Source organism: Xenopus tropicalis, chromosome 5 (assembly GCF_000004195.4).
Source record: "Xenopus tropicalis strain Nigerian chromosome 5, UCB_Xtro_10.0, whole genome shotgun sequence".
Taxonomy (NCBI): Eukaryota; Metazoa; Chordata; class Amphibia; order Anura; family Pipidae; genus Xenopus; species Xenopus tropicalis.
In genome coordinates, this window is record NC_030681.2 from 52,352,340 (window position 1) to 52,380,032 (window position 27,693).

Below are 27,693 nucleotides of genomic sequence, written 5' to 3' on the forward strand. Positions count from 1 at the left end.
GGAGGATTGAGAAAGTCATTTTATTCTGATCAGCCTAAAATAAGAGTGTGTACGTCTATGACTAATTGCAGAGTACTGCGAAACATTAGCCATGTCTTGATAGGATTAATTGGGATTTCAAAAAGTGCTAAGAAAGTCTTCTGCTTTTTATACAATGGAGCTGCAGCTCTATACTTAAAATTGGGATTTCTGGTGGTATGGAATGCCTAGACTAGCCTTTTTATTATCAGACAGTGACACATTAGACACTGACAAATGGAAAATAAAAAACAAAAACAAGTGATAGTGTGGTCATTGACAAACTTGGATTTTCAACACTTAATGCCAAGCCCCTTTGTTTTTTAACAGGAGATCAGCACAACATTATTTTTGCATTATACTTACAATCATAGCACCTCAGAAATCTTTTTGGTTTATAACCACAAGAAATAAATTATTTAAGAAGAGTTTTGGACCCAAGAAGCCTTTTTTTTCCCCAAGCAACATCCCTGACCATATAACTTTGAGTGGGACACACTACCAAACAGAAAAACAGTTGTGTGATTGTGTTACATGAAATCCTATTGTCTGATGCTTTTTATTGCAGTATACAGGATATCACTGATGCAAAAGTAAACTACAGGGACCACTTCCCATTCCTATGTAGTCTGATCACTTATCCCACTGGCTCCTACATATGTATATTTGTATTTATAAAGAGCTACTGTGCTAATACCATAAGTCTGGACGGGAGGGTGGTGACATTTCAGGGCGGGTCAGTGATGTCAGGGGTGGGACAGTGATATTTTAAAAGGTGTGTCGGTGATGTCAGGGGCTGGGCTATGGTGCAGGGATTAGCTAATCTCCAATTGCTGCATCATAGCTCTTGGACAGTACTTCAGAGTCCAGTCTGTATTTCCCTAATTTGGAAATACGGACAGGCAGTTTTCACCCATACAGCCCTTCCAAAAACTGGTCCAGGTGAAAACCAGATATGCCAACCCTAGTTGCAAGCTTTAGGGCAATGGCAGACTGAGCATTCTGCTGCCTATGTTAAATCATGATTCACCAGCTGCAGTGCTACATATTTTCATACTATTGTACCATTTATACAGTTCTTATTGGAAGCAGAACACAAGCAAAATTAAAATGTATAATGTACTTTTTTATATTGGGTTTTAATAAAAAAAAAAAAAAAATTATATATATATTTATTAGACCCAAAATAGAAATGCCGTATTTAGAAAACAGAAACCAAGTTATAGCAGACGCCTTGATGCTAAGAGACAACAGTTACCTAATATAGGTGCATATTCCAAATTCTGTATCTGACAAGACACAACATTTGCCTCCTCTGTACCATTCATTCTCTGACACTTTGTTACAGATGAAGCAAAGTCCTCTTTGGGGTTAGCGTTCCAGGAGTTGCAGGAATCACTTGGATTTCAAAATATCTTCAAAGCTAAAGTCAGAAGTAGCCTGCTCTGGGCCTTTAGACACAGATGGAAATATGCTTTGCATTTTCTCTCTGAATTCTTTAAGCTGAGGATAGACAATTAATACAAAATCAATAATGCAGATTAATGGTGGAAATACAATTATATATACATAAAAACATAGGCATCTGTGTGCTTTTATCAAATAATACCCCAGTTCTGCCAGAAAGACTGATGAAAGTAACAATGATATGGAATTCACATCTGTATTCTTTTGTTTGCTGGGGAGCAACACAAAAAAAAAAGCTGGAAACCAGCTAATCTTATTCCATTACATAGAGATCCTAAAATGGACTTAGTAAAATTAGTGGCACCATTTAGAAAATGTCAGAAATATTTGGAATTCAAACAGATGATTCTTCTTTCATTTATAAGTAAATTCACATGTGAGGGGGTGCACGTAGCTGCTATAAGAAGAACACAGTCAGCCAGATGGAATAGGACTAAAAAGCAAGTATGGGCAGTCTGTAATGCAACATATTGGGCTTTCTCCACAGGCCTGACGTATTTTCAACCTAAGAGCTGCAGCGATAAGCTGAACATCCATTAAGACCGGAAGAGTGAAGGTTATGGGCTTACAAGCTTTCCCACCTCACAATGTAACATTAAGCATAGAAATGAATCACAGAGTGTATTTTTTCATCAGACATTATGTGGATATAGCTTTTCGTGTGTATAGTAAATATCTTGCTGAAAGACAACTATCCCATTGCAGTTTTTATAATAGCAAATATTATACCCTTACTGAAAACCCTGCTCTACTTAATTTTAAAGCGGAAACGAAGAATTGTTTAGGGCTGCCTTTAAAGTCCTTCAGGGTTTACCTTAAAATGCCTATGGGAAGTGCTGTCAGACCGCAGGCACAGGCGTTGTGTGAAGATGGCACACATAGCTAGGCATATCAGGCTGCTTACTGCTTACATAACTGCATCTGACAGCTACTGGCACGCAAAATTTTGATGCCATTTGATCATTGTGAGAAAAAAGTTTATTGCTGCCCAATTCATTCTGAAGCACAAATAGGGAATCCAACACATCCTGTGAACTTTCTTATATTAATATATTAAGTATATTATGATACAAAAAATGCCCTCCCCATTAAACAAAACAGAGATTGTGTTTCCATATTTTGCAATGGATTCAAGCTGGAACACTACATCAAAGTCATCCCATTGGCAATATACAGTATAGCAAACAATCCCTGTTTTGTCTGAAGGGAAGAGTATTTTTAGTAGCTTTATGTACAGAATGTCTTAATTTCCTTGATTGATATCTGGTGGAGTGCAGAGGATTTCTAGTCTGAACCAGGAGCGCTACTGCAATGAGGAGAGCTGAGGAACTCGCCTCAGACTTCCAGCACACGTGCCTCAGACAGCAGCACCCCTGAAGTTACCAAAAAAATGTAAACACTGAAATTTAGTGCAGAGAAATATACTGTGCTCTCTTCTGCATTAGCCATGCGGACCCCCCAGGGGACGGCATCAGGGGCCAAAAAGCCCCTGGTCTGAACTGTATAAATTTCATGGTCACACCCTTAAAATTGTATAGTTGTCAGTAAAACTTTTCCTTTTCTTATAGTTTATGCAGGAGAAGTTGTTGGCTCCATGTTGTAGCTCCTAGGATTCCAGATTCTGACAAGTGATCCCTTTTTTGTTCATGTAGAGAAACATGTCAGGATCGCTTGTAATGAAGCATCCCGCTCTTAAAATTTTGACAAAGCTGCATCTATATCAGACCCCCAACCCTGCAGTACTAACTCCCACACACTTCAAACCAGGATTCAGCAGTCTGAACTGGAGAGGCAATTCTGTTACTTATGCTAGGCTTGGGGTGGCACAGTCCTTCCATAGACAGGAGTACTGTTTTCTACTAAAAGGAGACATATTGGATAAATGGAAAAGACCCTAATTTTGTAGGCAATTATGAATAATATATGGTGCTGGTTTCACTTTTGGCTAAAAATTAACCCAATCTGTAAAAATTGCCCCTTTACTGGAGCTTCCTATGGATCCTATCAGTTCTCGGTCCCTGTTTCAAATGAAGGGTGGGCGTGTCCTGACGGTCCCTGCCAGAAGCACAGTAGGAGGGGAGAGCCAATCAAGCCTTGCACTCACACAAGCAAAGACAGGCTTCAGTTCCCTTTCAGGTCAGCCTAGCTGCTGATTGGTTCCTATCTTATAGTGCAGTGTACTGAGAGCCGTTGTTCTATATCTAGAGGAGTGTAATTCACTGGTACAGGCTTAATTTGTATATGATATGTCTCCTTTGAACCTATAACAGTAAAGTGTTATACTGTGCTAGCCATTGAAAAGATGCCAAAAATATATGGTTAGGTGATACATTTGGCTGAGTAAGTAACAATTTTAAGTATTACAACTCTTCTTCAAGCTTAAAGATGCTACATTTTATAATCCAGCTAAAAAAGGCTGAATCTTGGCCAAATCCCAAATCCTGGATTCGGTGCTTCCCTAATTTTGGTGCTACATATTATATTCTTATCAAATAAAGGAACATGACGGTATTTTAATGAATTATCAAACTGCAGAGTACTGGCCCCAAAACTAAAAAAATAAGAGTAAAAGTAAAAATAAAGATAAAAAGTATCTTTAAAAGGAAGAAGGAAAGTTAGTCACTGGGGAGTGCCAAAGTGTTAGGCACCCCCCCCCACCCCTAGTGACTGTAATCACTTATCTGAAAACCCCCGTCTGGTGCTCCTGTTAGAAGAAAACAGCACCAGCCAGGGTATACGCAAGCGAGCGATCCTCTTCTGCCTTTGGTCTTCACGAGAAAAAAAAAAATCAGTCTTTTTGGCTCAGCTGCGCAAGTGCAGGCCCTGGGATAGCTGTGAAAGGAAGGAGAAGGAAGAGAATCGCTCGCCTGGTTATCTCCTATGGGGGTGCCAAGCTTTTGGCACCCCCTAGTGATTTAGCCTTTCCTTCACCTTAAAGCATCATTCTAAGCATGTTTTATCACAGGAGGAGCTTAGTAGAAAATGATAAATATATCTCACATAAGCAGTTCTTTGGAAAGCCTAATAGAGTGAGATTTATTAAAGGAAGTGCTGGCTCAAACTCTGCACTGCTTGGTTAATAGTATATTTACACAGCTGCCCCTAGTTATCCCTTTAATTGGTCAGATGTGAGTGGAGCAGTTATTTGCTCTCTTGGGCTGTCTATATAAATCATTAGAGCTCACAGAAAACCTGGATAACATTCAGCTGAAAAATTCCAAATATCCAAAGGAGAGAATATACATCTTCCACTAAACTGTAAACATACAGGCAACACTGAAAGGGGTTTTACCTGAACTGAAAATATCAGTGGCGTCAGTGGATATATAAAACATACTTTATAACTATCTGTATGGCTGCAATTCACATACCATATACTGGAATGTAATGTGTTTCTACTTTACTTCAAAGGATGCTTTGATGCTGGGGGATTTGAAGTCAAACAATCGGCTGCTGCCCATGTGTGTCTCCCTATGGAATTCATGCAGTTTAACTGTAAACACACATTGACAGAATGGGCAGTGGAATTCCAAGTTTGCCCTGGGACTATATTTTAGGTACATAAAGGAGCAGGGTTAAAACCATACACTTATGTGTAAGACAGTCTGAGACAATTTACCACTGGTCTTCACTTTTAATTTTTTGTTGTTTTACCGGTTATTTAGCTTTTTCTTTTGCACCTCTCATGTTTAAACTTCAGCTGCTATCTGGTTACTAGGGTCCTGTTTACCTTGGTGACCATGCAGGGGACTGAATGAGAAACGTGAATATGAATAGGAGAGGGACTCACAGAGCAATAGTAGCCTCACAGAGCAATAGTTCTTTGGCTGCCGGGGTCAGTGACCCCCATTTTAAAGATAAAAGTGACCCCCATTTTAAAGTGTAAAGCAACTGGACTTTTCAGAGTTTTCTTAAAAACTTTCACTCATCCGAGTGGCTTCTTCAGTTCAAATGACTGGTTGGAAATTCCCCGGCAATTAAACCCTTGAGGGTAGTACAGTTACAGGCATCCAATCATAATGGTTCCATTGAACTTACTCAGTTAGGTGTTGACTGATACGGACAGGTGTAAAAAGGTATGATCCAGTCACAATGGTACCATGATTCTTATTGATGCAGTTGTCAATCCTTCAAAATACACAAAGTGTGAACTATTGTGAAACTGCTGTAAGGATTTCAAAGTGGCATTGTATGTTGATGACAAGCGGTGTGGCAGGCCCCCTCCTCTTTTCAGAGATAGTTTTTCCAGGCTGGCATAAATGGCCTCTTTTACACCTCTTTCAAACTATCTGTCCTCTTGGTCCAAAATATACACGTTACTGTCCTCAAAACAGTGTCTTTTTTCCTTGAAGTGTAGCTAGACTGCGGAGTCTTGTCCTGAGGAGTTTGCCCTCCTATGTTGGACCATTCACTTACAGAGAGGTTGTTTTGTCTCTCCATTTGTTTAAATTTGTGAAATGTCATGTTATTTGTTGGCGCTATATAAATAAATGCTGATTATTGGTAAAAATGTGTGTGAATTTAGCAGATGTGGAAGAAAATTGGAAGAACTGATTCAATTCCTGCAAAACCATCAGCAAGAGCAAAGACAGTAGTACTGCATCCAAAGGTACCAAATCAGAACTAGGGTTCGTGTTAATAATCAGCTTAATTAACTCAATAATTAGAAATACTATTCAGGGAAAGTGCAGAGCTGTGTCTAAGGGCTCACACTCACAAGCATTTTTTAATGTGTTAAACGCATGCTGAGCGCAAAATGCTTTTATATGTGTTTTTTTAAATGCAGCCAAGTGCGTTTTTGTCAGTTCCAAATGCAACCCTCTATTTTACTGAATTATGAATGCATGTCAAGTGGCAGAAAATGCAGCATGTTGTGACTAAAAAAATGAAACGCAAGTGCAGAAAAATGCAACTCTTAACGTTCGTGAGTGCATCCACGCCCAATATAATGGAAACAATTAGCGAATCTATTTACTTGTGCGTGCTCAAACCTGCATCTTAAATGTGCTTCAAATGCATAAAAAAAAAAACCTTTTATGAGCCCTAAGTCTTCCCTGCTTATTGAGCCTGATCCACACTATATTGACTGTTCAATTAAAACCTCAATTTTAATTTTATATTCTTATCCGCAAAATTTAAATTAGCTCTGTATATTCTGCTTTCAGATATAGCAATTGTTTTTAGTAACCCCAGGGGGACAAAGGAGCCTTAAAATTTATAGCAAACACAAGATGACATCTCAGCAAGATTGTTTCTGAGGACGGTATGCCCAGTGGAGATATCAGAACCCTAACAATGCTTTGACTTATCTGAATGTAAACTACTTCTCAGCAACTAGCTATAGCCTGAAAAGAGGTCAGACTGTATATATAGAAATACTCCTGTTTAAGATTATGACCCAAATGTACTAATTATATGCTACAGATGAAACTGAAAATCATATTCCTACACAGGTATGGGATCCCTTATCTAGAAACCCGATATCCAGAAAGCTCCGAATTACGGAAGGCCTGTCTCCCATAGACCCCATTTTAATCAAATAATTCAGGATTTTTAAAATTGATTTCCTTTCTCACTGTAAAAGTAAAACAGCGCTTTGTATTTGATCCCAACTAAGATATAATTAATCCTTACTGGATGTAAAATAATCCTATTGGGTTTGATTAATGTTTTATTAATTTCTTACCGGTAGTAGACTTAAGGTATGAAGATACAAAAGAGAAAGAAAGAATGAAAGGTATATGCCAGAAAAATTATGCTTATGTACCAGATGGGGTAAAAAAAAGGCCCTCAGCCAAAAAACTGAAGCACACACGGTTACTTTTAGAAAGTATGGGGACCATGGCTGATACAAAAGGGCTCCGGTCTAGACTAAGAATGGAAAGAAATGTGGTTGGGAAAAGGTTAATAATGGTGGTGAATTTTTTATTGCATACATACTGCATAATGTGTGCTAGTCTCAAAGCTCTTAAGAGCATGTGAGGCACAAATCTTTACTGCAAAAGGGCTGTAATAAGATGTATGCTTGCTTCCCTAATTTTTTTGTTAAGCTTTACTTTTCCTTTAAGAAAAAGCCCCAACATCTGCAGCTAAGTGCTGGTTACACATGTGATGATAAAATAAAAACAAATAAGTCATGCAGTTTCTCATAAATCAAAAACAAGTAAACATGTATACATCTACAAATATTTGCTCCAGGGAGCATTTTTGCAGTAAACAGGGCCTTCTTTTATAAAACTACAAAACTTCTTCCATTTAATAAAAGTATAATACATTTAAAAGAAAAGCAGAATGATGTAGTAAGATGATTTCTAAAAAATGACAGTTATGTACTTTGGTAGAAATAATATAAACGCGAGCTACCTACTAAATGGTAGTTTGTTGGGGGGATCCTTAATGAAGAAGGATCTGGGGGTTTTTGTAGATAAGTTGTCTAATTCTAGGCAGTGTCATTCAGTGACTTAAGGGACGAAAACATAATTTTGCCCCTTTATAGGTCCCTGGTAAGGCCTCACCTTGAGTATGCAGTGCAGTTTTGGGCTCCAGTCCTTAAGAAGGATATTAATGAGCTGGAGAGAGTGGAGAGACGCGCCACTAAACTGGTATGGAGGATGGAAGATTTAAGCTATGAGGTTAGACTGTCAAGTTTGGGGTTGTTTTCTCTGGAAAAAAAGGCGCTTGCAAGGGGACATGATTACTCTGTACAAGTACATTAGAGGGGATTATAGGCAGATAGGGGGTGTTTTTTTCCCATAAAAATGATCAGCGCACCAGAGGCCACCTCTTTAGATTAGAGGAACGGATCATCCTTGTGTGGGCAGGGCTCTATTCACCTCTTGTATCGGTTATTGATTGCTTTATATGTTACTCTGTATGTCCAATGTATGAAACCTACTTATTGTACAGCGCTGTGGAATATGTTGGCGCTTTAACAAATGCAAATGTTAATAATAATAATAATAATAAGCAGCGTAGGTGGTTTTTCACGGTGAGGGCAGTGAGGCTGTGCAATGCCCTTCCTAGTGATGTTGTAATGGCAGATTCTGTTAATGGCTTTAAGAGGGGCCTGGATGAGTTCTTGAGCAAGCATAATATCCAAGGCTGTTGTGATACTAATATCTACAGTTAGGATTGATGTTGGTATGTATAATTTATGTATGTGAATGTATAGATAAGTCAGTATAGGTTTGTGCGTGCTGGGTTTACTTGGAAGGGTTGAACTTGATGGACTCTTGCTGGTCTTTTTTTAACCCTATGTAACTATGCTCAGAGGTACAGCTCCCTAAGGTGACCATACATGGGTAAATTTAAGCTGCTTATTCAAGTCCTTCAGACTTAATAGTAAGTATAGTATAGTAATAGCAAATAGTTACAAGTTATAAGCGAATGTTTTTGCCAGGCACGGTTTCTGGCACGGTTTTCGCAAAACCGCTACTGCAGTCATACAGTGCCTGCATTTTGCGAGTTTTTTAGCAGTTTTGTAATTTTTTTGACAAAGCAAAATGGACAGATTTGCTCACCCCCTTTTTTTTTGATGATCTTTAAATGGCTCTAGACAAATAGTGTGTGAGATGAAATTTAAGTCATGTGTCAGCTGACCACCTCTTGAACACGCATCTTTAATTTAACATCCAGAGAACTGCCTCCCTCTGAAAGAACAGCGTGACTTCTACAGTGATTACGTTGGAAATTTTATTTCCTCATCCTTCAGCCATGCTTGATTAACCCTGAGATGGTCACCTTGAACTACTGCAGGATTTCTGTTGTGTTTTTTATGAATGCAACGGTTTGTCAGTTACCATTAATGAAGACAATTTAGAAGTGATTAAGTATCTTCTGGGCCTGGGCTTTTCACAGCAATGGGGGTAGCAGAGTATATCATATATTATAATGAATCAGCTGGGTAATTTAATTGCAAGTTCATTTAAAGACTCTCTGCCTATTGTTATACTTATCCTGCTAACAGGAACTGGATCTATTACCTGGAAACCCATCTTCCAGAAAGTTCCAAAATATGACAACGACACACAAGGTGCTTTGGCGTCATTTTCACAGAGATTGCTAAAAGTGGCTTACGCAGTGGTTCCAAAAAGCAAAAGCATTTTTGGGTAAAGCATTTTAAGACCCAAGGGAGAGGTGATTTCCTGCAGAAGACCAAACACCCTGTGCGTCACTGAATTTATAGGGGACCTGTCACTCAAAGAAACAATTCCAATTGTTTTCTATTGCGTTTGTCAAGCAAAATAAACTTTACTTGAACAATATGAATTATTTAAATCTTGTTTCCTTCAGTCTTGGAATTCACAATCACAGCAGGCAGGTGCCATTTTGTAAACTATGTTATTAAGGAAAGCTTTGCATCCTGTCAAAATCTTATGTGCAAAAATGTGGGGCCTGATGCCCATACCCATGCACTGGCTACACAATTAGATGGTTAGGAGGGAGCGGAAAAGTGAGGAGTGTAGTGACATTTAGGAAGTGCTGAATGGAAACTCCTCTGCGGGGCAGGCAATATATGATTGACAGCTGGGATTTTTAAATGCCTTTAAAATGGGTATGGATGTGTAAATAAAAAAGGAATTTGGGTTTCATGTTTAATTTGAAAATTATTTTTAATATACAGCTTTTTATGTCAGGGTGACAGGTCACCTTTAATGTCCCATTGAAACGCCTTAAGCAGTATAGCACCGCATTAGAGAAAGGCAAAAAATTTGGAAAACTGCTGGCCCCAATAATTCTAGATAATAGGTCTTAATAGGTCTATAATTATATTAGCAGGCGAGTATGAGATGAGCAAGAAAGTACTGCATCTCTGCATAGTTTTGTCCTCTTGGTAGATCCAAAGAATAAACTCTAATTTATTGTAATATAAACTCAGTTTTCAGGGTCAACTATACACCAAGGGACCCTTACACTTACTGGTAAAATGTAAGTCAAGCAATTTTAATGTTATTGCTAGGGATGCACCAAATCCACTTTTTCGGATTCGGCCGAACCCCTGAATCCTTTGTAAAGGATTTGGGCGAATATTGAACCAAATCTTAATTAGCATAAGCTAATTAGGCTCTGGAAAGGTTACATTTTCAACTTCTATGTTTACGTGACAAAAAGTCACATGATTTTTAGGATTCGATTTGGCAAGGACTGTGGATTCGCCCGAATCCTGGCAAAATACCGAACTGAATCCTGGATTCAGTGCATCCCTAGTTATTACAAGTGCCTGTTTCCACTATACAATAAGTCAGAAGTTGCATTATATCTCTTCAATTTCCAAATACTTGGGCTGACATATTTCCATAACATTTTTACTGAACCTTCTGTTAAATTTACATTCTTGTTTTGTGTGCACTATTATCAGAAAGGTCTATGTAAATACAGCTATGAACACGGAGGGAGCTTCTAGGGCTCTTTACACAGGTATGGTAAAGCTTTCTGCAGTGTTCTAGGTGGCACTTATGTGGATGCTGGGGTTCCTGTATAAGGGATCTTTCTGTAATTTGGTCTTTAAAAAAAAAAAAAAAAAACATGTAAACATTAAGTAAACATTAAGTAAACCTAATAGGGTTATTTTGCTACCAATATGGATTAATTATATCATAGTTAGTCAAACAATTAGACCACAAATACAGCACCAATTGGACTTTTCTGTTTTATACTGGGAAGATGGTAAAGTTCAGTCTGTACCAGTCTAATACTTGTGAAACGTGTAGATGCTAACCTGAATCCATCCGACCCGTGGGTCCCCCCCAGTTTCATACCGTCCCGCACACTATCCCACAGGTGGACTTTTTATTCAGAGAATGTAGGTATGCCATCCCTTAACCAGAAACCTGTTATCCAGAAAGCTTGGAAATATGGGAATGCCATCTCCCATAGAGATTGAATCATTTGAATCATATTTTAGTTTTTAAAAAAGATTTCTTTTTCTCTATAATAATAATGCAGTATGTTGTACTTGATACCAACTAAAATATAATTAATCCTTATTAAAGGAAAACCAATCCTACTGGGTGTTTTAAATTATTTTGAATAACAGGTCCCATACCTGTATAAACCATGGAAATTTATAAGCAACATATATTATGTTAGATGCTGGTAACAATAGGTATACATTTTAAAATAATAGGCTACTTACACTGTGCACTCCAAGTGCTTTCCATACTGCAAAACTGATTAATCCCACACCGCACCAAGCATAAAGAGACCCCCATCCCAAAGCTCGCAGAGCAAGTGAAGAGCCACTTTCTGGCAACGTAGCTGTTGCAGCGACACCCTGGAAATAGAAGGTAAAAAATGTTAACTATTAATAAACTAGAATACTGGTACGGCTCTGTTTGTATAAGGGACTGGTTAATGTACCATTTACAATTAAAATTATGTATACATAACTTAGTTTCATGAAAGGGAAGTTCACCTTTGGATTATAGTATTGTGTACAGTGACAGTTCTGAGACAACTTGAAATTGGCCTTCATTTTAGGCTGATGGCCCAGAGGGAGATTAGATGCCCGCAGTTAAATCTCAGCATCCACAAAGTTTCCTCCTGCAGCAAGCTTTGTGCAACTTTCCACTGGTGATTTACTTTATTACTGATGGAAAGCCATTTTGGGGAGATTATTTGCCTACTAGACTTTGAGGCAGTAGCATATGTTATAAAAAAAAATGTATGAGCACAGGCGTTACCAGTTTGCGCACATAGAAATATTTATTCACAGCACAGAAAACAAGGTCTTTGCCAAATTGGTGGTTCTGTCTTCAAGGCTATAGTTGAGGTAACTAAGGCTAGCTTGAGAACAGAATGCATCCGAGTCAGGGGGGCCTGTGGGTAAATCTGCACACACAGAATGTATTCCTTATCACTCCCAGTGGTATTAAAGCAGGTGCTTATTTTTTAATTCATGGCAAATTTTGGTTGCATAAAAACCCAGCAGTAGGCTGCCAGTCCAAATATGGACTACTAAATACCCAATCACAGACCTTTTTGGGGGCACCCAGGTACATTTTTCATGCTTGTCTTTCTTCCCAACTTTTTTTTTTTAAATGTGGCTGATGCATTAATGCGGGTTGGGGATCCCTCATTTAGTGAGATCACCAACTGAAAAAATCTTTACCCATGCTTAGCCAAATTAGCCCGTGATCATATAATAAAAGGGCCCCTCCTGCCACAAGCCAAGGTGAGAAACTTGCTTCAGGTGGCAGTGAGCAGCCAGTTACCAGGAAGGCGAAAAGCTATTTTCTAGTATTTAAAATGGCTCTTCTAGCGGAGAGTAATAGCACTCTGCAGTAGTGGCAAAGCAGAATGGAGCCATAGTGATGCTTATGTAGGGAACCATAGAGTTAATGTGCCCCTATGGCTTTAAACTCTACCTTTCCTTTTCTCCTTGTGACTAGGCAAGGCTTAATGTATCTAGTTGGTATTTACATATGCCTTATTATTGGCCCAATGCTAGACGACACCTTACCACACTTTAATATAGTGTTAGGAAAGGGGTGGATCTTTCTTCTTGGTCTGCAGCATTTGATCTGTGTGGATGCTCCTTGAAGCCTGGGATCCACACCAGCCCAGAAGTGTTAGGTCCTAAGTGGACAATTACCCTTAGGGAAGTCGGGGACAGGGACCCCGTGAACGAGGAAAAGCTAGAACAGGTTAGATCAACTTAAAGCACTTTCTAGGAAAGTAAGAAAGTCTTAGGGACACAGAAGTGCCAGGGATTAGGCCAGTCTTTAACCCTGCCCAGCCTCTTGATGAGAAGGGATAAACCGGTGGACTTGTCTCCTGTCACTCTGTTGGTTGTCTTTCCCTGCCCAACCTCTTTATGAGAAGGGATAAACCAGTGGACACCATACTTCAACTGCTTAATCTGCATTACCATCCATTGTACTGCTGAATGCCTGTCTACCTCATAGGAGTGCGAGTATCTTAATCCTGCACTTATATGCTTTGTCTTGGACAATAAATAGTTATCAGTTGTTTCACAAGAGCTCCTGGCATCAATTCCATTATTTATCTGAGCTTTGCACTACACAGTGGCAGCGGGAGATGCAGTCATACAACACCCTCCATAAGCATCTTCCATATAGCGAAGGCCCATCCTGCTGAAGCACAATTTGACTTTATCAGCCAAATAAGGGTTACACACTTAGCAATGGCACAGCACTGCCATGCTTACTAATCGGTGGAGAGCCACAGCATTATCTAAAGAAATTTTCTTCTGTATGTGAAATACATCATATGCACACAGTTATACTGCTTTCCATTCCCTTATATTAATGATTCCAATTAAAAGAAGCATGCTAATCGCTAGCCCTCGACAAGGTGTTAATTGTTATTTATTCTGTTGCTGAGGGCTGGTAAGTGGCAACAGTCTCATCTGGGGTTGGGGTTTTTTTAGTACTCTAGGTGATCAACAAATTGCCAACTATTCAGTTACTAGAAGACTTGAAATACATTAAATACTGAGAAATTATCTATGTCCTCTTATGGATACAGCCAGCTATGGTATTGCCTTCAGAAATGCAGTAAGGGAATTCCAGGTGACACACTGGTTAGCGGCTAGTTGCTATTAATTGCTTGCCTACAACCATTAGGTTGCAATACCTGGCAATCCAGGCACTCACTGTAACAATCTCCAAATTAGTTACCCTTGTAGAAGGCTTAATTTAAAAGAAGTCTTGGTTTTTACAATGAATAAGCCCTATTTCTAGTGCGAACTGCTTGTGAACTTCCAAGTCAAAACATCTCAGTTTATTCAGCAGAAGAAGCAGGGTCATAATTAGAGAGGAAGCTGTGACTGTTGGAGGGGGTGGCACTAACAGATGAGCAGTATATGTTGTTGAAAAACAAAATCTCTTATTCCAAAAGACCAGGGCCAAGACAGACTACAATTACACTACTCCTGTCCTGTCATGTCTAAAGGTCTCCATGAAATGAGATATGTTACAATACCTCTGCCTATGGTCACATCATTCTACCCACATTAACTACAGGCTCCAGAAAGGGGCAGATACCCAGCAATAAACAACCATTTTGTTCCTCTTCTATCCTTGCAATTCCCTTTATTTTGCATTTTAATACCTGGTATAAAGCATGGTCTTGGTTTTGCCAAAAATGAAACTGTTTCCAAGTGATAGTGTAAAGCAAAAAATAGCAAAGAAAGGTCAAAAGTTACTGGGAAACAGCACTGACTGCTTTATCATATGATTACAATTACACAACCTTCAAACAGGCCTCCGGGAATTAATACTGCTATATTGGTAAGGAATTTGCCAACATGAATATTTAGAAAGAAGGAGCTCATTGTTAGAATTCTAGAAGTCTTTGTACAGCTAAAACACATGCAATATATTCCTATAATAGCCATTCTGAAAAGACTGAATTTAACATAATATGAAATATACAAATTAGATGATTATATAAAGTGGTAGTATACAGACACCTTTTTTTGCTAAAAAAAATTATTTTGCCTTTTCTTTTCATAAAAAAAATCAGATTTCGCTGTTTAGCTCAAGTTCAAGTCAAAGTTTTCTTTATATTAAAAAGTAGACAAATTATATTTAGCACAAGTATTAACTGGACATGAAGGTATCTTGCGCTTTAATGGATACTCAACACAATTTTAAGCTGATCAACTGGCAAAATCAACAAATGTGTGTGTCCAACAAAATTCAATCACGGGGGTTACCTAACATTGTAATCACTTACCTGAATACCTTGGGCTAGTGCGGACACACGCACAGAAGCACTTACCTGGGGATGTTCCCCTGTGGTTTATTACAGTAGTTAAAAGAGGAAACACAAAGTTTCAGGGGCATGCCCCTTCATCATGTGTTCTGTTTGTGCATGGACATTGTGAAGGGTGCTGTTCTCTCAATACAGTACTACAGCACTGGCTAGCCATGACAGGGTGTGCCTGCGGTCATTTCATATTGCGATCCTCATCTTCTTTCTTTAAAATCCTAGGTCCGACACATGAGCAGTACTGTGTATGCACATCCGCGCAAAGACAGGAGGAGCAGAAAGATGATTGCTCACACAAAAGTACCCCAGACCAGTGCAGTTTTCTGCTAACAGGAGCACTGACCCAGTGCATCAGTTAAGTAATTATTTATATGTGCATACCTTTGCACACAGTTGTAAAATATAGCGATATTATAAGTTGTAAGGAGTTTATATATAAAAGCAGGAAGTTGAAGGCCAATTGCTTTTATACAGGTCATGGAACTCCAAGGTGACTAATATCCTCATATTTTACAACAGGGGGTACTTTATTTATTATAGTACACAAGTTTCAGTGAGTCATGTGACAAATTATATCACTAAGCACCGATTATAAGGATATAATTTACAGGATATTCATGGCACTTGTGTATTATTATAGGTATATAGCGCATGAGGTTTAACACTATACACATGCACCATTCCCACATCACATTGCAAGTTGTGGTCTGTGCTAGATTCAAAGATGTTAACCACAGGGATAAGGCCTTGATACTCTAGGCCAGTGCTGTCCCACCTATTAAATGAGCGCTCTTTTTTTTTTTAAGAAAAAAACACTAACAGACCCCTAACAATTTAAACAGCAGATATAAAAATAGCATCGCAAAGATATGGTCAGCTTACAATTCCAGCCCAATTATTATTGGAGACTGCTATACAGAGAAACTACTTAAGTTTAAATTTTCAAGATAGGTAGGGAGTAGCAACATGTATTACAACATCTCTTAATGTCAGCAGTCTAGCAGTAGGTCAGGCAAAAATGTGTGAACGCACTGCAGTTTGCATGCAAACCTGGGATTCAGGTTTCTTCCTGTACTTGCAGCTTGTATATGAGAAATATATATAACCTGCGGAAGCCATATCTTCCCAGTGAGCTATTTATACCACAGAAATCATTTTAAATAAGAGTTTCCCATCGAGTGCCATGATTGCAGAGGAACGCAAGATGATATATCCAGGACCCCAAAGGATTCTCCTTCACACATGCTGCATCTCCTAAAGAAACAGATATTCTAGTACATATATACATAGATCTCACAGACTAACAGAATCATCGTATTTGAAGTAGAATCTTACCCCCTAATTAGGTGGGTCCAGGTGCTCATGCCCCAGACCATCAGCTTGGGGAGTCATGCAGCTTCAAGCTGCTTTTTTGAAAACTTTACTGACGCAAAAGGGATCCCAGATGTGCCTGCCTGTTTCTTCTAGTATGATTCAACAGATATTCTAGCCCTAATCTCCACACTCCCAGAGCAGTCAAACTACTACCTGGTGTGGTAGTACCCTTCCGGAATTACCAGGAAGGATAACAAGCACAGAATATTTAAACACTACACCAGGAGCAGGGCTGTGGAGTCGGAGTTGAAGTCGGAGTCGAGGAGTCGGAGGCAATTTTGGGTACCTGGAGTTGGAGTCGAAGTCGGCAAAAAATGAACTGACTCCGACTCCTACTAAATTTAAATGGGAATAAAAAAAAAAAAAAAAAAAAAAAAAGCAAGTTTAAATGTCCCAATTCACAAACAGTCATAATTAATTACTTCTCTGCTATAAGAATAAAGCCCAATGCACACAGTGCATAAACAAACACGTTGAGTGACCATGAAGCATGCTTTTCATTAACTGTATGAATGTATAAATACATTAGCATATTAAAAACAGAGGAGTCGGAAGTATCAGAAATTGAGGAGTCGGAGAATTTATCTACCGACTCCACAGCCCTGACCAGGAGTCCACAAACTTTTTAAACAGGGGACCAGTTTACAGTCCCTCACACTGTTGGGTGGGGGGCGGACTATATTCCTTAAACTACGGCCCACTCTCGCTGCCTGCTCCCCGATGTGGGGTCAAACTATGGCCCGCTCCTGCGTCCCCTCTCCCTGCTCCCCGTTCTGTCCTCTTTCTCCCAGCTCCCCCACTCTGTCCTCCCTCTCCAAGCTCCCCCACTCCCCGCTGCCAAGCGTGTGGACGCAGCAGGGGCCAGGTAAATTACCTTGGGGAGCCGTATTTTGAGGATGCCTGCACTACACTGTCTAGAGAATGTAAAGTATAAAACAGACGAAATTTCCAACCATCATATTTGGGGGAAGATGGATTATTGCAGGGCCAGAACGAATGCAGCTTCTCAATGAAGTTTTCAGATCTAACATGCTACATATAGTTTGCATGCAAACAGTGTCCAGAGAAAGGTGGGACAGATCTCAGGATGCCCTAAAATGCTTTATTTTTTGCCATGAAGTAAGTAAACATACAATAGTAAGAGATATCAAAGTTGAGATACTGGAAGATAAATAGAATTTCTCAGGGCCTGACTCAAAACCCGGAAAGGGACAACACTCAAGTCTACAGTCTAGAATTACCACCAGGGTGCCTCTGTGACGATAGGCGCACTTTTTCACAATTCACCCTACACACTGGGTGGGATTAAATATGCACAAGTACAAGAAGCAGGTCATTCAGAATTACAAACTACTCACTACTCCTTACTGATGCAAGGAATAGTGGAGCTCTGTGGGCTCTGTTGCATCTAAAGAGCTGCAATTTTTCAACTCTTCATGTGTATTCTATCACTTGCATCCAGGGAGTGGATTTTGGGCCAAAAATGCATGTGTGCATTTTCCAGCTGAAATCCACTGTGTGTGTGTAGTGACAATGAAAGTAAACAACAAGAGATTTAGGTGGCATTAGACAGGAACTGGCATTTCTCCTCCACCACAAAAATTCCAGTGGAAAATATACCACATGTCTAAGAAAATAAATTTTTATAATAAAATATTATGCTTTGTAAATTTTAAAAAGTACATAGGGGCCGATTTGTTTTTTTTCTGGCCTTGAAAGTCGTATAAACGCGACATGGTATAAATTCAAATTAAACTCAATCATTGTTGTAGTTATAAAATGGCACGGCAATGCTTGAATTGTACAAAAATTTTGAGTTTACATTCGAAAGTCCTGAATTTTTTGAGCCTAAAGTATAGTTTAAACTCAAAAAATTTTAGTTTAAACGGATGTTCGTTTATAATAATGTTTACTGGGTGAAATAGAAAACAATGATGGGGTTAACTTACCCTTGAAAATATGTAAAAAAGAAACAATGGGGGGGTTCATTTCTTCTTAAAACTGGGTGAAACAGAAACCAATGAGGGGATTAACTTCTCCTTGAAAATGTGTCAAGGACAGGCTGTCATTGACTATTCTATTTCTCAACTATTCTAACCCTCCATAGGACTCTACAGATCAAACCTGCCAAATTTTTTTTTTTTTAGAAAAAAAGTTTACTAAAGATTAATAAATCACGAATTATGGGAGTTACTTTAGAAAAACTCAAATTGTTTGAGAAACAATATCAGAAAAATTGAGTACTGGCAAAAACCCATTTGTAAACCTCGAAAATATAAGTAAAAAAGAAATCAACTTTTTCTCAGAATTGCTTAGTAAATGTGCCCCTAAGTAAACATATTTAGGTCAATTTCATTTCTGAGTGTTTCACAGTCTAACCTACTGTTCCCTCATGAAACTGGGTCTGCTTGTGATATAAAAATTAGACTGCAAGCTTCACAAAGGCACAGACTAATATAAATTGCTGAACATTCTTTGAAAACATAGCAATATATGTAAGCTTTATATAAAGAAATTAATGGCACATAGGGTATTTTGCCCCCAAAACTACCTATTCACTGCAGCACACATGAATCATGTCTAAACCATTTGAATTGTGTAAAGTGTGAAAATGTAGACTTCTGCATTTTAGCGAAATTACACTATTCAAGTGGTTTGTATTCACCAACTCCTGTGTCCTGCAAAGATATTTTTGGATATCTTGATGCCTACAAGAAGCGTGATTTCCCATGAGCAACAAAATGCCCTGTGCACGATCCCTCTTTAAGCCCCTACTTCAATATGTTTTAAGCAACCAAATCTGGCAACGCACATAAAAGCTAAACTACACAGATTTTGATCAGATTTTGTGGGTCAGATTTGATATGACCCCCAAAATCTTGTCATGTAACAGGGGAGGTTTTGTAGGATCCTACAACACCTTATCCCTATAGCTGTAATGTAAGTCGGATGGAATGCATCTATATCTGACAATCGTATCTATAAGAGAAAAAAATTCTTTCAGACACCATAAATGTGGCCATACAATGTAAATTCCCCTTGTTTGGCGAGGTTCCAAGCGACCAGATCTTCTCCCGATACATACGGGTGGCAGGGAGGCCTGTTGGTGGTGCCCATACATGGGCAGATAAGCTGCCCAGTTGGTCTAAAGGACTGATACTGGCCCATGTATGGCCACCTTAAGTTGAATGCAGATGCGGCATGCAGCATTCCTTTCTGAAAGACACATCGTATCAAATGGCAAAGCTTCCACGTAGTTTACACAGATTTTTTAATTTGTGTCATTATGTTTTAGACCATCTAACTATGACGCATTCTATCGACAGACACTATCCTACAAAATCTCCTGTGTAGTTTAGCTCTAATAAGCAAAGGGCTTGAGTACATACCAGAATTGCCATTTACCAAATATTAACATCAGCAAAACAGCTTCATTTCAAAGGGTAATATACTGCTTTTCTAAACATAATATGAAATGTATTAACTCTGACCTTATTAAACCAATTTGGACTCCTCTTTTTTGCAAGAGACAGTGTTGTGCCAAAACCAGCAAGCATTCCTGCAGTTGCAACCATGCCGAGGAAAATCCCACCTGTTAAAAATAAAAATGACAAAAAGCCAATTAAAGGGGATGTAAAAGTAAAAAAACAATATTGCATGTACTGATTGTAAACCTAAAAAGAAGCATATTTGCAATGTACTTAAATTAAAAAATTTTTGCTGTTTCTTTAAAATAACCAATTCTGTGCTTAAACTGTGTACAGGAATCCTTTAATGGCCGGCCAGAGCAGTTTTCTTTCTAGTCTGGCCTGCTGGAGGAGGATTCCTGTACACAGCTTAGGGTTGCCACCTGTCCGGTTTTAAACCAGACAGCCTGGTTTTTAGATGAGCTGCCTGGTTCAAACTGCCTGTTGGGTTTTCAGATGTCTGAAACCCAGGCTGCCCCCGGATTGATGTGAAATACGGCCAATTACAGGCTGCTACGTAATATCCCGCCACTTCACATCATTGACATGCCCCCTTACATCACCATGCCCACCTCCTGATGTCACTGCCCTGGTCCCATCTGGGTATATCTAAAGAGAAAGGTGGTAACCCTAACACAGCTTCAAGGGAGAAGAGATGAAAAGTAAAGTCAGTTACACAAAATTCGGTTATTTTAAGGAAACAGTACAAAATTTCTAATTGAAGCACATTGCAAATATGCTTCATTTTAGGTTTACAATCAGTACATGCAATATTATTTTTTGCCTTTACATCCTCTTTAATACTCACAGTTCTAAAGCATCAAAAATTATTAAAATGTTACAACAATTATCAGAACAGTAAAGATAATGTTCAGGGTAAAGATAAATGTCTCTATTTTGCAAACCTACAGCTATAGATAGAGTGGTGGATAGACCATTCAAATAATGTGCAATATGAACTCTAGTCAGGACAGAGGATTCCTTGACAATAGGAATAATAACTGTTAATAGAATATTTACTGCTATTACTAGAAGTGGAGAAATACCAGAAGCACAAAACAGCGAGGGTTGGTTTATTAGTTAGCAGCCCACAGTGCTAACAAAGCTATTGCCTTTCACTCTTGAAAAGATGTGTGTGTCTGGATAATAAATCCACATTTAATTTCAACTGTATCTACCAGCATTAGTCAGCTAGTATTTTTTTTTCCAAATCTTGAGTTTTTCTTGTATTTGCTGCAGAACAAAAGAAGTATTTTTATTCACAAGGGTGGTTTTAATAATGTCTTATAGTGATTCATTATAAGAACATTTTTCTGCTGTGAAGAAAACTTTTTAACTGATATTTTAATATAATGTTAATAGGTGGATACATTTGTTTTTCTCCTTATAGTCCAATCAAAATCCAAAAATACTCTTGTCATTCTAAACCCAAGATAAACTACAGAAGTGAATATATTCAGGATCCTGGAGCTAGTTAAAATTGTTCTTGCTGATGGTTATTTAAATAGATACTCTCATCAAGTTTTCTGAAGGCCAAGCACTTTTCTCCTGTTCAGTTCTCGACTTTTAGAGGCAGATTTATTAAAATGTGATTTTAGAGCTTAATATATACAAACTTACCCACACTGTATTCATTCTTTTGGGATTTTGAGAAGCACTTCTCAAAGTCCCATAGGAATGAATAGAATGTGTTTGAATTTTTATGTATTAAGCTCTAAACACACATTTTGATAAATATGCCCCTTTATGTTTCTAGACCCTAATCTCTAATGGGTCTTTATCTGTATACAAAATGATATTGAAAACAGTATTGATTAAACTTTGTATAGTGAACTGTATGTCTGTCTTGGTTGTACTCATTCAACCCTTCCATCATTCATTAGTGTTCTGTTATTTTAGAAAGGTCACAAACAGGGATCCTGGTAAAAAAATAAAATACATTGGGGTTGATTCACTAAAGGTCATTAAAACGAGCGCTATTTATAGCATGTGTTAAAAATGTTATCGCTTCTTATTTTTTGCGACTTAATGCACAATTCACTAAAAGGATACTTGCTTTAATTTAGACGCGTTATTTAAGTCGTGATAAGCGTTTTTCTTGCGTTAATTCCCGCTGCTTGCTATATTAGCGCACGATTTAACGCGCGTAACCATTGCGTTCATAACACTACTTTTGTGAAAATGACTATTTCCCTGAAAACTGGAGGCTGCATCACTCTAGGGCCAACACATCCCACTGCAAAGTCCATGTTGTGTTGCCAAAAGCTCACCAACCACAATTTTCTTTAAGTGCCGCCTGCCCCAAGTAGGTGTTAATATTCGCACAGACTAATGCGATATTTAGCGCGTTTAACGCTTTATATGTGTTTGTGAATCATGCGTTATTATTATTTCTACGCGCAAATTAACGCATTGCAGTAGTGCGATATTTAACGCATGCGAAATTACTTTGACGAATCAGCCGTTATTTATCACATCAATTTTAACGCAAAAAAACATGCGATAACGCTTATCGACCTTTAGTGAATCAACCCCATTATATATATATATATACACCGTATTTTCCGGCGTATAAGACGACTTTTTAACCCAGAAAAATTAGGTTAAAGTCGGGGGTCGTCTTATACGCCGGGTACTTGCTTGCAGGGCCCCCCAGCGTCCTCCACCACCCCTCCCGCTCGCCTGCTGCTTCCTCCAGCTGCTTTGGTTGCGCCCCGTACGCGCTGACGTGACGCGTATGCACAGGGCGCAACCAATAAAATTAACCGCTGACCACCAATGAGCCTGTAACGCTTTAAAGGGGTCAGCGGTTAATTTTATTGGTTGCGCCCTATGCATACGCGTCACGTCAGCGCGCACGGGGCGCAACCTAAGCAGCCGGAGGAAGCACCAGACGAGCGTGAGGGGTGGTGGATAAAGCCGTTCCTTCAAAACTGGATGAAGCAGGGGTGGTGGAGGACACTTGGGGGAACTGAAGTATGTGGGGGAGCTGAAGTATGTGGGGGAGCTGAAGTATGTGGGGGAGCTGAAGTATGTGGGGGAGCTGAAGTATGTGGGGGAGCTGAAGTATGTGGGGGAGCTGAAGTATGTGGGGGAGCTGAAGTATGTGGGGGAGCTGAAGTATGTGGGGGAGCTGAAGTATGTGGGGGAGGATGTGGGGGAGCTGAAGTATGTGGGGGAGGATGTGGGGGAGCTGAAATATGTGGGGGAGCTGAAATATGTGGGGGAGCTGAAATATGTGGGGAAGCTGAAGTATGTGGGGGAGGATGTGGGGGAGCTGAAGTATGTGGGGGAGCTGAAGTATGTGGGGGAGCTGAAGTATGTGGGGGAGCTGAAGTATGTGGGGGAGCTGAAGTATGTGGGGGAGCTGAAGTATGTGGGGGAGCTGAAGTATGTGGGGGAGGATGTTGGGGGGAACTGGAGCATGTTGGGGAGGACGAGCTTTAGGACGCTGCGGGGGGGAGATTGAGGATTTTAACTGCAAAAGTTGGGGGTCGTCTTATACGCCCAGTCGTCTTGTACGCCGGAAAATACGGTATATATAAAATATGGTGCAATTCTGTGCTCCTCTCCTGCACTTCTAGTGACAGCAGTCCTATCCCTAGAACAAATAATGTCTACAGGTGATAGATTTTTGCCAACACCTTTATACCTCTGAGCAGTTAAAGCAGGGACATTTCTCCACAAAAAAACTAACACAAGTTATGACTCTGTTATAATTACTTACAGGTAACACAAATCTGCCAGGCAAAGAAATGCAAAAAGTTAAACTGCGCAAAACACGGATGAATTGGGATTCTGGGGTGCACTTTAATAAACGTGTATGCAAAAGACATCTCTTGTGATTAAGCAGGCTGGACAGAAGCTTCAGAAAAAAGGTTCTTTGCAAAGTGCCCAGTAAGCAGGAAGGGAAAGAGCAATGTATTGACCCCTGTACAATCCCCTTACCTTTAATAAGAAACAATTTCTCTCCCGCCCTGCCCGGGCCAGTCTCACTAGCCAGGCTCTGTGCGTTTAGCGCTCCCTGTGTCCCCATAACCAGCGCACAGAAAGTTACTGACAGCGGGCAGCGTGCACACAGCACTCTATGACCCAAACAAACGTAACTCCGCCTCTTCCTGCTTCTGATAAGAAATGCTTCCGGGAGGCAATTCCGTGTAGCGCTGGATGCGATTCTGACTGAAATGGTGGATGATTCTAGCTTAGAGAACGTCTTAATGTATCGGATATGCAGCAACTTCTTTTCACCCCATGCTATTTCAATTGTGTGGCTCTGCCTGGGCAGCCCAAAAAACAAAGTGCCCAATAAAGTTCATCATCAGTTTTGGTTGGGAAGCAAATTTAGGATATTAATTTCTTATGGAAAGTTTCCATTAATTCTGGGCATGAGCCAGAACGAACTGAACAATACAAAGGCCAGCATAACATTTACTTTAAATAGTCTGACAAGCAAGCATACCACTGCTGGTAACACCACATACACATTTTAAGGCAACTGTCTAAAACTGCAGTTGCCTGTGAAGTTGACATAGTAATTATTTTATGGATTGTCTAAGCATATACCCTTTTTTACAGATGCCTGCTGTGATCCCTCGGGATGTATGCAGGCACAGATCCTGGAAACTCAATAAAATAAAATTGCAAAGTTTGAAGTCCTGCTGCTGAGCCTTTTTTTGTTCCTATTTAATTTCTTTTTCTTGCATATTTATCTCCAGTGTTAGCAAACAAGCACCTTAGTCTAAGGCAGGGATCCCTGACCTTTTATGCCTGTGAGCCACATTTCAATGAAAAAAGTGTTGGGGAGCAACACAAGCATGAAAAATGTTCCTGGGGTGCCAATAAGAGCTAAACCAAAACTAGTCTCCTTACCAGAAATTCAAAAATAAGCACCTTCTTTGAGGCCACGGGGAGCAACATCCAAAAATTGGGGGGCAACATGTTGCCTCCGAGCCACTGGTTGGGGAACACTAGTCTAAGGCATGGGTACACAGAGCATTTTCTCCTCTCAGTGCTCTTTCTGCAGGCTGAGAGTAAATGATTAGTTGTTGTAGGTGATAAGTGTAGCAAAATCATGGAAAAAACACGCAATGTGTATCCCAATTATAAAAAAAATAAGTATATTAAAAGGCACCTCAGAGTTCCATGACCTGTAAGGACATGAAATTATCCAGAGTGCAATCACTGCCAGCCAGTTATAGTTTTGTATAGTTCCACTATAGACTCTCCAAGGGGGTTCAGAATTCCTACAATTTTCCTGTTTTTTCCTTTTCTCTTTTTCTATTGTGTTGAGCATTATTTTTTTAACTTAAAGGTCGGCTATAGAAGATATGGACTGGTCTGTATGGATATTGCCCCAACTATGACACAACAGCTACCTTCCCTACTCCTCTATTCCACCTGCAAAGACACATACACTGCACTGCAACCCTGGGTACATGCTCAGAAAAAATATCACATTACACTGCCTTATATATAAGAAATAAGGTTTTGACTATTGTTTGGTTCCAAACTTCCTATGCTAAAGAAGTACATTATTCATTAGTCAATAAGTTATGTTACATCATAAAGCTCTATTTATACACATACATTTTACAGGTCACTGTAGACCTTGTGCATATACATTAATACGCATAACAAATGGATCAGATATATTAAAGTCATGTTAATATAGCAATATATTTATGTTTCAGAATTTTTTACTGATTATTTGTATCTTTGTAACTTTTGGAGAAATATCTTTTCTCCATTAGTGGAACAAGATCCAGAAAACTTTGAAAAATGAAGCAACGCATGTGCCTTCCCACTGGCAATAAAGTGAATCGCTGGTGGGAAGGCACACGCGTTGCTTCATTTTTCAAGTTTAGGAAGTTTGTAACTTTGGGATATTATCTCTTATCTTATCTTATCTGAATGGAAACACATTTCATGAAACTTCTAAAAACAAAACAACACGTGTGCCTTCCCACGGTGATTAACTTTATTGCTGGCGGGAAGGCATTTTTGGGAGATTATTCTCCTGCATTAACCGAGATTTAATTGAAGGCAACAAGCTCCCTGTGTGCCCCTGCCCTAAGGGTGATGTCACACATGGAGATTAGTTATCCATGATAAATCTACTCTTCTACGGGGACCTATAAACACCTAAGAAAGCTAAGACTCTCAAATCATAGGCAAAAAAAAAAAGGTTTTACTTGGTCTGGGAAAACTCATACAATTAAAATGAATATACTCCTGAAATATATCTATTTATTCTCCACGCTCCCTATCCAGATCCCCAAGCTATGAACCATACTTGATTTATACACAAGCAAGGTAATCCACCGAAAATCAAGAAAAATACCTTTGTTACTCCTAAAACGACTATGTTAGGGCTCAAGAGGCATCAGAAAAATAATAAATCCCTAATCAGTATGAGTTGTGGAAATAATTGTAGGGACCTATAGGGTTAACAATTTCTATAGCTTTGAAACCTGCACTTCCTTATTTCACTGGTACTGGACAGATGCCTATGTATCTATTTTGCCCTTTTGCCTTATGACCACTTCCTGCACACTGTAATATAATATTTAGCAGGGGGTGGAGCTTTCTCTTTAGCTTTTCTCTCTTGGCCCAGGTGGATGTGCTCAAGGGAGTCTGGGATCAACACAGCCCAGAAGCATCTAGCCCTAGAGGAGGTCAATATCTCTAGTCTAGAGGAATAGTAACAGCAGTTTAACTTTGTTATACCACTTTCTACGAAAGTGAGTCAGTCAGTTTTATTTTGTAAGAGCAGCTCTTTTGTGCTCCAACCAGGAGAGACAGCGGGAGTAGTCTCCTAAACAGGCTCTGCTTTCTTAGTAACAGGACCGCAGTAGTGACTAGGGTATCAGGCTTAGATAAAATCACTATTTTATACCTAGCAGTGGAAGGTGTAGTTTAACAACACCTTCCTTACTTCAATACAAATGGCAGGCACTCACAGATCCCACGAGCAGGCAAAAGTAGATAAAATCAAAGAAGCTTTATTGTATATACACACGCTTCCACATAATGAAGATGCATCCAGAGTCCATTGCATCCCATGTTCTACTAACCTAACTAGCTGGAAGGGTTACATACTTGTAGTATGATGAATTGTTCAGCTAATGAAAGTACCAGCATAGACCAGGTGTGTATGCAAACTTAATAGTGTGCTACATATACCTTGTAAACCACTTAGGTTTTTATTTTCTTTTGTTTAACAGGACTCAATATTTGCTTTGTTTCTTTTCAGTTAACCAAAGTTTTGGTTATTGTGTGTTACTGCCTTTTCAAATGATTAAGGTATAACGATATTATATAAAAATAAAAAAAATTTACGATGCTTATGTCTTTGAGAATGAGATCATTACTGTAATTGTTAACACTGCAAAAAAAAAAACTAAAAAGATGACTAATTTTCTTAGCTGGGGGCCCTAGTTTGCGCAAAACCTCTTTCCTGCTGAGCAAATATTGAGAGCAGAGATGGTGGAGGGCATGGCGGTTAACCAACAGAAAAGATGGGTATTTTTTTTTTTGTTCGATAACAGAAGTAGGAGGTGTGAACACAGAAGAGACAAGTTGAGAGCTAACCTGCTACGACATTCTATCACACTATGTAACGCTGAGTTAC

At 39.2% G+C, this 27,693-nt stretch overlaps 1 protein-coding gene across 1 annotated transcript; it reads right to left on the reverse strand.

The window, feature by feature from the left end:
- Positions 1-1,060: 1,060 nt before the first annotated feature.
- tmem242 (transmembrane protein 242) lies at positions 1,061-24,117 on the reverse strand (the record flags this gene model as incomplete). Its single annotated transcript, NM_001016041.2, is given in 4 exon segments — positions 1,061-1,521; positions 11,621-11,758; positions 20,088-20,188; positions 24,012-24,117. Coding segments are annotated over 4 exon segments (435 nt in total). The 5' UTR covers positions 24,100-24,117.
- Between the last annotated feature and the right edge of the window lie 3,576 nt (positions 24,118-27,693).